Source organism: Lactuca sativa, chromosome 5 (assembly GCF_002870075.4).
Source record: "Lactuca sativa cultivar Salinas chromosome 5, Lsat_Salinas_v11, whole genome shotgun sequence".
NCBI lineage: Eukaryota > Viridiplantae > Streptophyta > Magnoliopsida > Asterales > Asteraceae > Lactuca > Lactuca sativa.
In genome coordinates, this window is record NC_056627.2 from 29,247,388 (window position 1) to 29,264,779 (window position 17,392).

A 17,392-nucleotide genomic window follows, 5' to 3' on the forward strand; every position below is an offset into this window, starting at 1 on the left:
AGGAGAAATTTAAGAGCGTCTTGCAAAGATCCCAACATTGAAAGAAAACTTGCTAGTTCCTCTTTATAAAAATATGGCTGTCAAAAAAAATGACCAAATTGAAATATGGAAAGTTTAGATCACAAAACTCTTAGACCATTTTTCTCTATTTTTAATTTATAGCCCTCAAATGTTTTCGCAATTGTTTCTAATCTATGTTCTTCCACGTGTGATTAGCAAAAGAGTTCAGTGTCCTTAACCATTTGTCATGGATAAGGATCAATCCAATGGCAAATTCAAAGCATTATTCAGATAAATTTTAGATGTACTCCACGCATCTCTTGTAACGTGCATGTGATCCATCTTGTGACTCGTAATGTGATCGATCCAACATGTTAAATGGTGGCCCATCTTGTATCCTCATCTCCATGTCTTCCAAATAAGTTAGTATTTGATTAAAGACGCAAATTCAGCCCACCCATATATTTGTCTCCCAAAAATTTTAATCCATCACTAAATTCAATGTTGAAACCCAAAAAAAAACGACAATCATTCCCTCAAAAACACTGATTACGAGATTAATTCCTTAACCTATACAACATACATCAAACACCAAAAACCTAGTCATAGTATTCATCTGAAAATACATTGGTCTGAACCCCATTGACTTCCGGCTGTGGCTCAGAAACAATCTCATAAATGACATCATCAACCTCATCATCTTCATCTTCTTCTTCTTTATTCCTTGTTTCTGCCATTTCCATAGCTCGCGTTTCATCCTGGTTCTTCATTGCATCTTCATACGATGTTTCATACCACACCATTCCTCTACCTATAATTCCTTTGTTGTGGAAGTCTCTTAATCGGTTTTGTTTAGTCTTTTCAGAACTTTTTGGCTCCCCCCAATAATCATATCTATACAGAGGGTTTTCAGGGTCATATTTGTCTTTTGCAACGCTGCTCGGGTCATGGTACCTTCCTGGCTCCTCCAATGGTAGACCAACCGCTCTACGGCTAAACCACAAAAAAAAAAAACATAACATTAAATGAAAGAAATAGCATAGCATTGTATAATTTTTTTAAAGTGGAATGTTTTAATAAGAAAAAGTTACCAGCTTATGTCTCGAAGTAAGGCTTCTCTTTCCTCAACTGAGCGTCGCCAATGAACAAAATCGTATTCGTCCATCTCATGATTACGTCTTAACTTGTCGATTTTGTAAGATGTTGCGCCTTTTTCCATTGCTTCGATTTTCAATTTATTATGATGCTGTGCAAACCCCAAATATACATATACATGATGTTAAATTCCATAGGAGGCAAACGGGAAATAAGCTGACATCAATCAAATTCAAAACAAACCTGGCGCTCTGCGTATGCAGCATCTAGGTCAAGATCTTTCACGCTCACATTCTGATGAATACATGTTAAAAGAAATGTCACTTAATAATAATATTCATAAATGATGATTGAACAAGCAAAAGCCAAGTGGTGAGTACTGACCACAATCCTTTTGGGTAGTAAAGTTTGGTTATAATAATCTTGGCTGTATTCGACACTGTTTTCTTCATTGAATTCCACCTCATCGCTCAACTCTGACAATTTTTTACCCTCGTATTTTTCTGGGTTCATCTCCATATCATCCATAATCAACTGTTCTGCAACATGTATTTGCCATAACTGCAAACCAAATTCATTATTATTCAATGGTATTTGGTCAACTATCAACTGTCAACTGTCAACTGTCAACTGTCAGACAACAAGAGAGGATATACATACCGTATTAACGTAAGGGTGATTACATATTAAAGGTTCTTCCTCCACCTTGATTCCCGGATCATCCTTAGAAATTGGTGGCCTTCTACAATCACGCTGTTAATAAGTATTGAAAACCATCAGTAAATCCATGTATACATACATACGTACGTAAATATAGTAATATATAAGAAACCATTAAACAAATAAAACTTACGCGCAACTCATCCATACTAGTATCTTCCTCCCGATGGAAAATTGGTGGGTAGTCAAACCTCTTGAAACTGTAGGTAAAAAGTCAAAGATCAAACATTTTGCTATAGTTTTGAGCTGATTAACATTCTATGTATAAAAGATATAAAACTGGAAAACATACATAAGGTGATCTATATTAGGATCAACAAAACGCATCTCGATTGGAAATCGGAAACGGTAAGGATCTCGTTTGGCCTGAAAAAAATAAAAAAATAGACAGACATTTGACTTGAGCAACATAATACAAAAATACAACATTTTTAAAAGGAATAAGGAGCAGAAATATGCATTTGAAGAGCCATAACTCACCAGAATTTCAACAATGACATGCATACCAACTTTTATATGATGTCGGATCCAATACCAATCATTACGTTTAATTGGGACCCACCTGAAATGACCATGGAGCTTTACTTAGAGTTAAGAGTCTAAAAAGCTATATATATTGTATACAAGTGTTTCTTTTTTTTTACTTAATGCAGAAATAACGACTTAATAGACCAGAGAAACGACTTAACGACTTAATACACATCATTTATCAAGACTTACCCATCATGAACACCTCCAATGTCAACGAAAGCTCCTTGATAAAGATGCAAAGTAGTCACTTTACCAACACAAATCTGCACAAGATATACATATATGTATGTATGTAAGTACGTTTATAGCATGAATTGCTATTTGGATAATAAGATTTACAGGTTCATTTTGGTAATAAAATCAATGCAAGTGCATACTTATACATGGCTCAAGAGAATTACAGAGCAGTAAAACTTACTTGTCCGGGGTAGTAAAATGGTAGCTCGTACTGCAGAAGGGAAAGGTAAAGTGGGTAAGAAAACGTAAGATCATCATCGATTTTGGTTCACATTATTTCAAAACTTACCATTCCTTCTTTATAATCTTTCCCTCTTTTCCTTCTACCAGGAAAATAATCTTGATCATACTGTATCAAAAATTATGGATCTCATTAGTGTATAACATGAATAGCTTGGAATTATGGGGTGTTTTCAAAGTGAGTATTAATTACAAGTTGAGGAATTACTATAAGAATTGAGTGTTGGGATGAACCTTATATGATTCCTCCTCCAATCTATCTCTATTCGCATCCACCCATTCGTTATACTGCTTCAGAAACACCTTATATCTGTCCAAACACAAATCATCTGTATTGCTTTTTGCTTCATTCTGTACTTGCTCAAGATCAACTCTAGCTGAAAACTTATGAGCTTCCCTGATAAATTCCAGCTCTTTCTTATCCACTTCCCACCCCTTCGGCGGCCAATCTCGCGGTGGCACGTGACGGACCACCAGCGGCCCTGCCCATGTCGTCTTCAAGGGCTCCGGAATGTCGCCCTTAAGCTCGAACTGTTTCGCGTAAAATTCGTCCTCTGTTAACCCTAATTCTTCCATTTTCTTCTTCCTGTAACTAGGTCTCAACATTTTGAAGGCTTCAATCGAATCAGGATTTTCCAATGCTACTTCTTCTCCTTCGTTGAGTGATTTTCTGGCGAAATCTCCTTCTGGAGTAAGGATTTCCTCCCATGGAGCCCAACCTCCTTCGATCCAGTTGCGGCGACGGGCTTCATCTTCAGTTTCCACGTCTTTGGGACCGAATTTTTCGATGAAATCCTCATCGACCGGGAATTCGTCCGCTGAGAAACCTTTAACGGTGAATTTTCCAGTTGAGATGAAGTGAAGGGATGGGTTTATATTACGGGATTTGAATAGCTTACTAGGATTTAGGATTTTTGGAGGAGGAAGAAAGGAGATGGGATGAGGGTTTAAGAGGGTTTGCATTCTCACTTGCTTGCTCAGAGTGGATAAAGTTGGTTTGAGTAGTTATGTAATTGTAGTGTATGAAACTATGCTGACCGAATTGTAAAGAAAAAGTAAACATAGGGACTGTAATAGGCAATCAATCTTTGTTTTTTTAATTTCAAATGGATCACGAAACTATGGTGAATTGTAAAGATAGGTTTTATAATGGGTTTTGCTATAAGTATCTTTTTTATTTTTTTTTATTTCCTAACTTCATCTAATCGATTATTTATCTTTTGACATTATTTTTTTGTTTTTTTGCTTTTTTTTTTGTTTTTTTTATTGTTCTTTTCTTTTATTTATTAGATTATTTTTATTATTTAAAAAAAACTTATTTTTTTTAGAATTACACTACAAATACAATTACATATTGGAAAATATATTTTTGTTCATTTATTATCATATTTTCATATTGAATAAAAAAGCTTACTTATTATTATTATTATTATTATTATTAATAATAAAAACTTACTTTTCATATTGAAATTACACTCTAAATACAAGCATAATTTTAAATTAGATAAAAAAACTTACTTTTATTTGTCGTTCCATCACATTCATTCATAAACAATCTTTTTTATTATTATTATTATTATTATTTCGTCTATCGGAACATTTTTTCATCATCAACAACTACAATGTTGATCCAGGCTCACCATAACCATTATGTAATGGTTGACTTACAATGAACATATATATTGTCTAATGTTTTGTCTAAACTTTTCCCTATATACAGATCAGAACATTCGATTGCATGGAAAACATTATATAGTGTTCGACTAACTGTTTTCAATCCGCATAACACACCACGCAATTGTTATACTGAACCAATTAATATTTGTGATAAATAAAGACAAACTTTGATTTTGTTCAATTTTATATAGTCGGTTGAATTTTATAATATCGTCCGAATTTTATACGCTTATCGATATTTACAACAACAACAACAACAACAACAACAACAACAATAATAATAATAATAATAATAATAATAATAATAAACAAAAAAAAAAAGATAAAAGGGACAAAAAAAATCACAATGGGTGGAATTGTAAAATAAATGTACTTATAGCATTAGCTTTTACAATTTGCATTTTTTTTCCAAATTATTAACTTTTAAGACCATCATATTTGATATATTTGATATTATTGTCTGAAAAAGATTACCAGTTAAACAAAATAAAATAAACAATAAAGATCATTAAACAAATTTGAAAATTTTCTAAAATACAAATGAAGAAAACTCATGAGACATGATACTTTTGTCAAAATCATTTCTTTTGTATACAATTTAGCTCCTTTTATGTTTATTATAAGAATAGCGTTGTTAAATGAATCTAATCCTTGGATTAATGAATCTAATCCTTTTAATGTTCTTTAATTTATGGGTTGAATTGATAGAAAGAAAAAAAAAATATTGACGGGCTTATTCATTGTTAAAAACTCGAGTTTTTAGAGAAGATTCACTGTCAATCATGTTAGATAATTACAGCTTACAACTGAAACGAAAAATCATTACTGAAGTTTGGGACTTGAGGAGCTAGACTAAAGCCGGTAAACAAAACAAATCGCGTTGATAAGGACTTCCATTGATGATAATATTTCTTTCATAAAGCATGTATGCAGTTAATTATAAGACTTTCCCCGAATGGATGAGAAATTTGTTATAATAGGGAGCGATAGGGTGTACTGACAGTTATGCTGAGGATCTTTTCTTAATCTTATGCCTGGCCCTATGCTTGGTTTTTCCCAAAACTTGATTTCAATAATTTCATGTCAATTTTAAATTTCAATGATTCTGTAATGCTTGTTGACATTTAATCACATCTATGAAACAAATCATTGTAAACTTCGGAGGATATCTTTTAATTAATAAGAATCTCTTTTTATGAAACCTTGAACATTTTCGTGGTGTTAATCTTCATTCTACGTTAGAAAATATATATATGAATAATATATGATTGAATACTTGAGCCCAAACCATGTCTACGTAAATATGTTACCCAATTCGTATATTGAATACTTGAGCCCAAAATCATAAATATTCCAACCTAAAAAGGCCAAATTAAGTTTCAAATGGAAGGTTAGGACAAACCCATTTTAAAATAATATGGAAAGTTTGTCACATATCATTTTCTCATTTAATTTGTCAAATGTTATTTTATGGTTATTTTGAATTATCTTTTTTTCACATGTCATTTTATTGATTTTTATATTTTAACAATCTACTTTAATAAATGAATATTTTTTTTGCCACATGTTGCACTCTCATTCAATTTGTCAAATATCATTTTATGGTTATTTTGAATTAATTTATTTTTCACATGTCATTTTATAGGTTTTTATATTTTAAAAAATTTCATGTAATACTTTAATGGAATAATTACAATAAATGTAGTACTAAATAAATATCAATTTCATTAATATACTTACCTTCTTATTTCAAAATAACCAAATTAAGACTCATTAGTTTATTTTCTTTATTTATTTAAACTTAAAAGATAAAAAATCAATTTTAATAATTTATTATTTTTCTTATTTTTTTTTTATAAATTCAAAGTTCTTAAATATTTAGACATTTATATTTAATTTTTTTAATTAATCTATATAACACATGAGTCTTACACTTAGATTATTATAAACATACAAAACAACATCATGTGACATGTTCAATAGTTCCTATAAAAAAAAAAAAAAAAAAAAAAAAAAAAAAAAAAAAACCTTAACATCTAAAAGAATCCGAACCGCGAGATATAAAGTATAAACTGAAAACACATTTATCGACGAAAATTTTAACATTTATCGTCACATACATTCTCTTATTAAATATTTTGACCTTGAACTTTATAGAGTTGGGTCTGTATATGACATGAGCTCCTAACATATAACAAAGCTAAACAAATCGAGTTTTTCAAACACTATGTATGTATATTTTTATTTCTATTATCAACAACCGGCCACTAAAAGTTGAAGCACGTGAGACTTGATTTTAAAATGCTAGGTTCCTAATATTTTCACTGGCAGACGTTTTTGTAGCTAAATATGAAAGTAATGAATGTGTATGTATGTAGTTAATGTTAGAGATGTTGATAATATTTGAAGTGGCATCATTGTTGGACTTCATTATGGTCAGAATCATCTAATTTGGTTTTAGACTTATAGTCAAGTTCTGGAATATATCTCCAATTCAGATCATATTTATTTTATTAATTAATACATATTTTTTAAGCTATTTAAATTCTTGAATGAAACAATTTAGGATGCTTTAAACATAACAATATGCTTCGGACGACTGTCAACATATTTCCTTTTCAGCCTTGATTTTACGAATTTATCATGTTAGAAATAAAATATCACCTAAATGAACTAATTAATAAACAAATAAGTCGGTTTTGTAAAAAGTTATTTAAAAGAAAATCAGTCTAAAATACAGTTGTTATTATGGTAAGTGGAGGGACGGTGTTGAATCGGTGGAGGAAGGCCAAATAGAAAGCCTTAAGCCCCCTTCTTGTTGGGTTACCTCGGAGCACAACACAAACACAACTATGTGAAAAATCCTTTGTTTATTTCACAATTTCCCGTTGTCTTGGCGGCAATTAAAGCCAATTATATGGTATCCCAAATTTATTTATTAGTATATTAAGAATAATTCATAGGCTTCGATTGGTCGGTTTTTGTTGAATAGGTTATGTAACTTGTATAAAATAGAAACTGCAATTTTAGATTCACATGATGAACCTCGGTTTCATAATAATATATAGCGAAATAGTCTTCTCTACGCATTGGTGAGGATTCTTGCGTACAAGGTCGTTTTGGATGCTCCTAAAGAGAAGGGTCTAACACGGAACCTTATAACAATGACGAGTCTTGGATATTTTTAGAAAAACTTGGAGGTGTTAGGGAAAGGTTTAATCGATTTTCAATATAATTTACTTACTTAAATCAAATAAAATTTCACTTGAACAAAATATTAGATTGTTACTTTATTCCTATTAATTATTTAAGTTTGTCAAATATGTAAGAATATATACAATACAAATATAACTCAATTAATTATAAGGGATAATTATGTCAATGGTGGATGTTTTGCCTCTTAAATTGGAGGTTTCGTTCTATTGTGCAACAAACTTTCAATTAAACTTCTACCATATAAGCATGAAGGATTACTTGTTATTAAAAAAAAATTAACATTTAACCCCGTAAAATTGTTCGAATCCATTTTGTCCGGCTACCAACCTCTTATCTCCAATATCTTGGGAACGTAAAGCTGCAATTTGATTGCTCTGTGCTAGCATATATTTCCCTAACAAAAAGACATCGAAGTAAGTCAGCAATCCTTCGTATTTTAATCCATTTTGTGATAGTAATTTTGTTTAAATAAATATAAATCGCGAAAACCAAGAACTCTTGGCGCCTATATAAGTCGATTTCACTTGGTTTATGGTTTTTTCAGAGCTTTTTTGAGTCTCTTTCTCAACTTCAAACAGAAAAAAACATAAGAAGAGATTTCAATGGCTCCTGGTTTATTGGCAAGCCCACTTTACAATGAACAGAATACGAATCGTCTGAAAGTGGGTGTCGTCAATGGAGTCGATCCAAGAATCAGGTTTGGTGGCACGAAACGTAAATCAGATTTGTTTTACGATCTGGGTACCAGTGATCTTCTGGAAAACGACGAAGATAAAGAAGGTCAAAATCGTTCAATCACATCCTTCTATTCTCAAAGATATTTGTCGATTCTTGACAATCCAAACTCTACTTGGCAGGAAGCAGGCTTGACAGATGTATCTTTTGCGCATAACAAGATGAAAAGATCAAAAAGCTTGCCTGAATCGAGTTTCAACGATACATGTTCCTTAAATGCTGGAAATATGACTATCTATCGGAGTAAGAGCATGAATAGCTTGCCTAAGCTTCGTTTTCGTGACCATATATGGACATATACACAAAGGTATTTAGAAGCCGAGGCCATTGAGGACGCAATTTCAGAATACGGAACTGTTGAAGATGATGGAAATAGAGACGGAATGCATTTAGTCCAATTACTCGTTTCATGTGCTGAAGCCGTCGCTTGTCGTGATAAAACTCACGCTTTGAGTTTGTTGGCTAAGCTTCGAGGTGACGCACTTGTGTTCGGGTCATCTTTCCAAAGGGTTGCATCTTGTTTCATGCAGGGGCTCACAGACCGACTCGCGTTAGTGCAACCACTGGGTGCAGTCGGCCTGGTAGCCCCTGCAAAAAACTTGAACGCCATCGCATTAGAGAAAAAGGAAGAAGCATTACAATTAGTCTACGCGACTTGCCCACACATTCAATTTAGTCACTTTGTCGCCAATTTATCCATATTGGAAGCCTTTGAGGGAGAGAGTTATGTCCATGTCGTGGACCTAGGAATGACACAGGGTCTACGACACGGACATCAATGGCGTGCGCTGATCGAGAGTCTGGCTAGCCAGACTCCGACTCCACGTCGCCTAAGAATCACCGCAGTTGGGCCCTGCGTTAACCAGTTTGTTATTATTGGTAACGAACTGGAGGCCTATGCCCGAGAAAAGGGCATAAATTTCGAGTTTTCTACGGTGGAGAGCAGTTTGGAGACCCTTAAACCGGAGGACATTACGACATACAAAAATGAAGTTATGGTCATAAATAGTATTCTACAACTTCATTGTGTTGTAAAAGAAAGTCGTGGTGCGTTAAACTCGGTTCTACAAATAATCCACGAGCTTGCCCCGAAAGTCATGGTTCTTGTTGAACAGGATTCGAACCATAACGGACCTTTCTTCATAGGGAGGTTCATGGAAGCACTACATTATTATTCGGCCATTTTCGATGCACTTGATGCGATGTTACCAAAATACGACACTAAACGGGCCAAAATCGAACAGTTTTACTTTGCGGAAGAAATCAAGAACATTGTGAGTTGTGAAGGGCCTAATAGGGTGGAAAGGCATGAGAAGGTGGATCAATGGAGGAGGCGAATGAGTAGGGCAGGGTTCCAGGCTTCACCGATCAAAATGGTGAGTAGAGCAAAACAATGGCTTGCGAAGCTCGAGGTTTGTGAAGGGTACACCATTGCGGAAGAGAAAGGTTGTGTGGTTCTGGGTTGGAAATCGAAGCCCATTGTGGCGGTGTCTTGCTGGAAACCTTAAGAGATATCGAGATGAGGTTTCATGTTCTTGACTTCTTCTCAGCCAATAAAACGCTATTTTCACATTTCAATAAGATTACATATAACTCATCTCTATGAGCATATATAGAGATGTAGTATCCAATACCAATGGTGACAGCATTGAATTTTGGGGGTGACAGAAATAAAAATTTGGTTATCCAAGAAAATTAAAGAATGTCAACATGTTTAAACCGTGAAACGGATTACTTTGAATTTTGAAATAAATTTCATCATCGACAAATGAAGAAAAACTAATAAATTAATTGAATATATATAGAGAGGTGGGTTCAATTGAAAAAATAAAAAAGGTTGAGAATGGGGAAATCATTCTCAGTCACTCATTTAATCTAAGCATAAAAAGACACGGAGGCAAACTTGTAAATATGATAACAACCTTCAATCTCAAATACGTATCTGTAGAGAATTAGATTACAGTCCAAACCCATTCATCGTTCATCATCCAAATTTCTTCTCCAACCTTCAACAATCATCCAGATTTCTTCAATTAAACCATCATCAACATCATCCAGTGTTAATCAATCATCGATCTTCGTCAATAACATGTTTGTCAACACGATTCAACAGTTAACAACAAAAATTCATTTTTGGTTCTTTTAATCCAACATTCAATTCTGCTTGAATACGATCAGATCTTCAACATCTACGATTAATTATACTCCCAGCGTCATTAGATCAACATCATCGATAATCAACAAAAAATCCACTTCATATCATTCATTCAACATCGATTATCAAATAAAACTTCAAAATTGAGGTTAGAAAAAGATCAAATTGTTTTTTTTTTTGAAACTATTTTGTAAGATTTAAATAGTCAAAGTATCATGTTTTTAACATTTTTAAAAAAGCTAAATTGTATGCACTCCAACTGTTTGATGAAATGCATAAACTAAATTATCACCTGAATCGGTATATGATTATTAAAACAAAAAAACAAATATGCAAGTCTGTATGTTATTCATATGTGAATAAAATATAAAAATTATATATATTTGTGAAAATACCTTATAATATTCATATGTGAATATACTGTGTAATATTCATAAGTGAACACAAGTGAATATACTATGTAATATTTATATGTGATATACCATGTAATACTACGTAATATTCAGATATGAAAATATTATCTAATATTCATAAGTGAATATATCATCTAATATTCACAAGTGAATAAACTATGTAAGGGGCTGTTTGGTAGGATCTGAATTTTTAAGTGGTCTGAATTTCTAAGAGGGTCTGAATTTTTAAGATCTGAATTTTTAAATGTTGTTTGTTTAGAACCTCTGAATTGCAGTGCTGAATTATAAAAATGACCATTTTGCCCTTTTATATTATTTTTTGCTAAATTCAATATTTTTGCTTATAAAATAACCAAATCAAACATAACACTATCATTTCGTGATTATACCCCCAACCAACTAATTGCAATAATACAAGAAAATCAAGATTTTATATCACAAATGACAAACCTATTTCTTAATTGTCGCACCCAAAACAATCAAAACCTCCAATTCAAGAACTTCATAGATCTTCACAATTCTTTCAACTATAAAAAGGGTACAAAAGAGACTTGAGAGCTGATCCTTGACTGGTTTGACCTTCTATGGCTTTAAAGGAACTATTAGAGTTGTGGTTGGCAATGGGAGGGTAGTAGCTGAACCATATATTGTTTTAATGGCAGATAGTATTGGTGTAACATCCGGAATTTCAGGTATTATATTTATTCATTGAATTTCAAGTTTTGTGGAAGAACTCGGCGAGTTGATGCGTAGACTCGCTGAGCAGAGACGCGAATCATTATCCGAGTGGATGGATGGACTCGGCGAGTCTACGCTGATTAATGAAACCCTAATTCCTCGGGTTTGTGGCCTATTTAAGGGGCCTTATGGCCGTCATTTGCGGCTACCAGACCCTAGAGAGAAACCCTAAGTGAGCTATCCAGTGATTCCAGGGCTCAGAGACTTCATTTTGAGGTATTCATTCGACCCTTCTTCAGTTTATGGTGTAATTCTTAGAGTTAGGGCTTTTTAGCCCCTTTAGAGGATGGTTATATGGAGTAATTGGTCCCCTCTCGTGTTGGTGCTGTAGATCTGGACCCAAAGAGGTCCAGAGACCCTTTTCCCTTGAGCTTTATGAGTCTTAATGGGGGTTATGAGCTTTGGATGTCATTTTAGAGGTCATATCTTCAAATAAGGCCTTTGAACCTTTGCGTGAGCACCAAGATGTTAGCTTTACGTGATTATAATGCTTTGGGAAGCTGGATCTACGGTTTAGAGGAGCGGATCTGAACTCAGGAGGTCGGTTCAGCTTGAGCATGGCATGAACTCGCCGAGTCCAATAGCCGACTCGGCGAGTAGGATGAGGGTTTTCCCGATAATCACACAGTTGGTGACTCACTGAGTTGGGGAAGTGACTCGGTGAGTCAGAGGGAATCTAGAGGACAGAATGCACGATGGTACTCGCCGAGTCAGGAGTCGGACTCGACGATTTGGGTCGGGACATTTCACAGATTGGGATATGTGATGATTTGCAGAGTTGAGGATTTACTCAGTAAGTCGAAGGAGGACTAAGAGAGTAAGAAAACGTGTGGACTCGCCGAGTCACAGTAGTGCACTCGGCGAGTTTGGTCATGTAATGTCTGTGTTTCCGGGCTTGCCATTTTTAGCAATGTAATAGTCTAGGTTAACCTTTGTAACCCATTTTGAAATAATAAGAGTGTATTATTTGAGTATTATGTGTTTTGTGCTTAATTGCTTAATTATGTGGTTTGATTAATTAAGAATAAAAATAAGCATCAAAATTAAAGTGTGAGATAAGCCCGATATCTTTTCATAAAGTTGTAGTGGTCGAAACAAGGATTCCGGAGATATAAGGAATGCCGAAATCCGAGTTATAACGAAGAAGTTATGACCTATCGAAGTTTCGCGACAGAACCGGCACGACCCAGCGCGACGTAAATAGTGAATTTAAGGTAGATAGATATCTATCCTTAGTGATCTAAACGAGAATTGAAGATCTCATTGATAGTAGTGCAACGAAGGAAAGACAGACGGAATCGGAGTTTAGATGAAGGAGTTATGAATTTCGAACGGAGTTTTCCTGTCCCGGCCTACTAAAGATAATATATAAGTAATATACTTATAATATATTAAAAATAAAGTCAAAATTAGCCAATGGAGTCTAAACGAGAGTTGTAGAGCATAATCTCACCTTCACGGCGATATAAAGAACGTCGAAAACGGAGTTCGTAGGCGAAAGTTATGAATTTCTGAAGTTCGGGGCGCGAAACCCCAAAACTGTCAGAGCCCGCAACGTGGAACAAGGTTGCCACGACGTGGCAAGTGTCCTGTCACCTCCGGAAGGCCCCCAGATGCAACTTGGGATGACGCATGCAGTGAAGACCAAGCCCACGACGTGGAACAAGGTTGTCGCGACGTGGCAAGGGCCAAATTTGCCCTATAAATAGATTTGAAGGGCCAGCCGTTTAGGGTTGCTATTTTCTCTCTTCTCTCTCCCGTTTTGCATCGATTTGCGTGCCAGAAGTACCCTGAAGCCCCAGTAATATTCCCAAGTCCCGAAGCAAGTCCCGAGATCCTGAAGATCCCGAGAAGTGCGGTTCCCGAGCCGAAGCTCTGCCCGCGAGAAGTTCGATTTTTGAAGAGATCTTCCAGATCTGCTGAGGATTACTACTTTTGCAAGTCGTAGTGCTGTCCGATCATCTTCTGATCAAGTGAGTGTGCATTTATTTTCTTCCAAATACAATAATATGAAGTATTTTATATAAAATATGTGCTATGTGTATATATTTGGTTGTGTTATGTGTGAATGTGTATTCACTCTCTTCTATCTTATAGATCTGATTATTTCTCTATGAGATATGTGTTATGTGTGTGTGTGCCTCATCTGTTATGTGATATATGTGTTGATTAAAGCATGTTATACAGGTTTTTAAACTATGTATACAAATGTATATTTTTATCTACTAATATGTTGGGTAGAACATGGGTAGATAGTTGGTGTGTAATAAACAGATGAGAGGCCTCGTTGTTGTTTGATTTAGTCATCTAGCGGAGTTTAGATGACGACCACATACTTTTCTAGATAGTCTTGTGGAAACATTACCAGGTTCGCCACCTGTAGGTGTTAATGAACTTGGGTGTTCATTCGCTGTACTCCATCCCCCTCTTGGTTGCCTTATTTGACTTATATTGCTGAGGTACCCCCGAAGCATGTGTTGTCGCCCCGATGAAATATTCTTAGACTAGGTCTCTTATGTTAGTTGTTTTAGGGACATTAAAGTGAGAATAACGGGAATGGGTAATTGGGTTATTGTTGGTTGGTGAAAATTAAATATGATATTTATTGTGGGTTGAAAACCCTATATGCTCACCAGGCTCCCAAGCCTGACCCACTCAGTTTTAAATTGTATTACAGGAAGTGGCGGAAGGGCATGAGATGGATGAACCATCAAGTTGTTTTGTTTACAAGTCTGCATATGTTTATATTTGTTATATGACTTGTAATGTATTCGTTTATGCTTATTGGTCTGTATTGAAACATGACACCCCGAGTTTTGATTATAATGAAAATACATTTCTTTTATGAAATGCTTCGGTAAACATTGTTTTATCATGTTTTGTTTTTGGGAACAAATTCCGCAACTCTTTCAAATCAAAAGGATTTACTCTGAAAATATTTAAAAGCATAAATGAAAATCGGTCTTTTCTGGCCGAGATTTTGGGGATGTCACAGTTGGTATCAGAGCATTAGTTTAAGCGAACTAGGAATTTGTAGGATTTCTAGACTTAAACTTAGAATGCTAAGTGGAATTTTGAGATGCGTGTCTGTTATGTTTTAAACACGAGCACTAGTTTATTTTAGGAAAGTTGCCTAAAATGCTTTATGTGCTAAATGTTATATGTTGCCATATATGATATTATTTGTTCGGATCTATGGTCTGTTGCCGACCGGATCTAGGAACCTTATGTGTGTAGGATTCTAAGCGTACGTCTACGATATTAGAACTAGCATGTAAACGTTTCGGAGTGATAAGGATGATTTGAATATCTATCATGATTGAGGATCTAATTTCACCTTATTCGGTGTGTAGATCAAAATGGTGAGAACAAGAAGTGGAGTTGGAAATGCTGACGAAAACAGGAATCAACCACCAGTGATTGAGCCAATACCTGTCGTAGCAGCAGCACCTGAGCCAATAACCATGGCTGGTGTGCAATTGATGATTCAGACGATGTTGGATCGTCATATGGATGAAACTAGATGGTTGCTTCAACAAAATCGTGAAGAACTGTCGATTCGTGTGGAAGAGCCTGAATTAAATGAAGGGCACTCGGAAGGTGGAAACTTCAGTGGGTCTGTTGGTCCAGCCAACCCACCGATAGTTAGGCAAAAGAACCGCGATGGAAGGAATGATGGAATGGGATGCAAGTACAAGGACTTTTTGACTTGCAAACCATCGACCTTCAATGGAAAGGAGGATCCGATTGGGGTTATGGATTGGATCTCCGAAATGGAGCTAGCCTTCATGACGTGTGGCTGCAGAGGTAAGTTGAAAACTATCTATGTCGTGCGTCAATTCCGAGGTGGAGCCGTTCGTTGGTGGAACACTCTAGGGAAGACTTTGAGCCCTAATGAGCCACTGCAATTGTCATGGGCAGAGTTCTTGGTGCAGTTTAAGCGCAAGTTCTGCTCGGCTCAAAATCTGTTGGAGTTGGAGAACAAGTTCCTGACATTGACTAAAGGCAGCATGTCAGTTGATGAATACACCAATAACTTCACCGATAAGATGGAGTTTGCCTTGCGTATCGTTCCAGACGAGCTGACAAAGGTGGATCGGTATGCGAAGGGACTTCCATGGGAGTACGAGGTGCCAGTACGTCAGGCACTTACCCTAGAGGCAGCTATCTGGGCTGCCAAGTCTGTGGAGAACATGATCAAGGGGAGAACCACCGACAAGGCTGATGTTGGTGAGAAAAGAAAGTTTGAGGGAACATCTGGTTTCGGTAAGAAAGGAAAATTTTTGAAATCTGATTCGAAAAAGTTTGGAGGAAAAGGAGGCGAAGCAAAGTGGTGTGATAAGTGTAAGAAAAAGCACTTTGGGAAATGTAGCGAGGATGTGACCTGCTACAAGTGTGGAAAGGTTCGACATTTTGCCAATGAATGTCCGAACAACAAAAGGATGTGTTTTGGGTGTAATGAAGAGGGGCACATTTTGAAGGACTGTCCGAAGAAAAAGGAGGCAGCAAAGCCCAACATTCCACCAAAGCCGAAGGCGAGAGCCTTCCAGATGACACTTGAGGCTGCAAAAGATGAAGCTGATGTCGCTTCAGGTACCTTTCTCGTAAACGAATTACCTGCTCATATATTGTTTGATTCTGGAGCCAACTACTCCTTTATTTCGCATGAGTTTGGTAGAAAGCTAGCTTTGACTATTGATAGACTAGATAATGCTTTATTAGTCGAAGTAGCTAGTGGCAAGTTTGTACCTGTTAGCCATCGTATGAAAAACGTCTTGATCGACCTTAATGGGAATAACTTTCACGAGGCGTTATTGCCTATCGAACTTAATGGTTTCGACATCGTCTTGGGAATGGATTGGCTTAGCGCCAATGATGCCGAAATTTTATGCAAGAAAAAAATAGTTAAAGTAAACCCGCCTGGAAAAGATTCGTTTATGGTGTATGGGGACAAACGGCGAGTGAATTCTGGGATCATTTCTCTAATGAAAGCCAGAAAGTGTTTGACCAAGGGATGTACATCATATTTAGCATTTGTGATTGATGCTAAGAAGGAAAAGAAGGTGATGCAGAGCATTCCAGTGGTGTGTGATTTTCCGGAAGTGTTCCCCGAGGATCTTCCTGGATTACCACCTGATAGACAAGTGGAGTTCAGAATAGACTTGTTACCAGGAACCACGCCAATAGCAAAATCACCTTATCGATTAGCACCGACGGAGATGAAGGAGCTGATGATGCAACTTCAGGAGTTATTGGACAAAGGTTTCATTAGACCTAGTTCATCGCCCTGGGGAGCTCCGGTGTTATTTGTAAAGAAGAAACATGGAAGTATGAGAATGTGCATCGATTACAGAGAGCTGAACAAGGCAACAATAAAGAATAGATATCCGTTGCCGAGGATTGATGACCTGTTTGATCAATTGCAAGGTTCGAGCTATTTCTCGAAGATCGATCTTAGGTCAGGATATCATCAGCTGAAAGTAAGAGAGCAAGATATCGAGAAAACTGCACTCAAAACTAGATATGGACACTACGAGTTCTTGGTTATGTCGTTTGGACTAACCAATGCTCCAGCAGCGTTCATGGATTTGATGAATAGGGTTTGTAACCCGTTCCTTGATAAATCTGTGATAGT

General features: G+C 35.8%; 2 protein-coding genes across 3 annotated transcripts; one reads left to right on the top strand and one right to left on the bottom strand.

Annotated features, from left to right (window-relative positions):
• Positions 1–464: 464 nt before the first annotated feature.
• On the bottom strand, positions 465–3,833 carry LOC111880497 (protein PLASTID TRANSCRIPTIONALLY ACTIVE 10). 2 transcript variants are annotated; one of them, XM_023876924.3, is made up of 12 exons: positions 3,058–3,831; positions 2,873–2,932; positions 2,765–2,794; positions 2,536–2,609; positions 2,296–2,377; positions 2,108–2,181; positions 1,949–2,015; positions 1,756–1,848; positions 1,480–1,656; positions 1,339–1,389; positions 1,092–1,246; positions 465–993 (listed from the first exon to the last, which is right to left on the bottom strand). In XM_023876924.3, the coding sequence occupies exons 1-12, from the start codon at positions 3,784–3,786 to the stop codon at positions 600–602; spliced, it is 1,986 nt and encodes a 661-aa protein (XP_023732692.1). In that variant the 5' UTR covers positions 3,787–3,831; the 3' UTR covers positions 465–599. The 2 variants fall into 2 exon arrangements, with proteins under 2 accessions (XP_023732692.1, XP_023732691.1); XM_023876923.3 differs by having other exon boundaries at positions 2,108–2,377; positions 3,058–3,833.
• Positions 3,834–8,279: 4,446 nt separating this feature from the next.
• LOC111880523 (GRAS family protein RAD1) lies at positions 8,280–10,160 on the top strand. Its single transcript, XM_023876955.3, has one exon. The coding sequence runs from the start codon at positions 8,319–8,321 to the stop codon at positions 9,957–9,959; it is 1,641 nt and encodes a 546-aa protein (XP_023732723.1). The 5' UTR covers positions 8,280–8,318; the 3' UTR covers positions 9,960–10,160.
• Positions 10,161–17,392: the final 7,232 nt, after the last annotated feature.

Bases quoted from the DNA above. Each gene is read 5' to 3' on its own strand.
- LOC111880497 (XM_023876923.3), bottom strand. From the start codon at position 3,786: ATGCAAACCCTCTTAAACCCTCATCCCATCTCCTTTCTTCCTCCTCCA. The intron at 2,016-2,107 runs GTATGTTTTCCA...TTTTACCTACAG, and splicing joins CCTAATATAGATCACCTTAT to TTTCAAGAGGTTTGACTACC. The intron at 994-1,091 runs GTAACTTTTTCT...TTTGTGGTTTAG, and splicing joins TTACTTCGAGACATAAGCTG to CCGTAGAGCGGTTGGTCTAC.
- LOC111880523 (XM_023876955.3), top strand. From the start codon at position 8,319: ATGGCTCCTGGTTTATTGGCAAGCCCACTTTACAATGAACAGAATACG.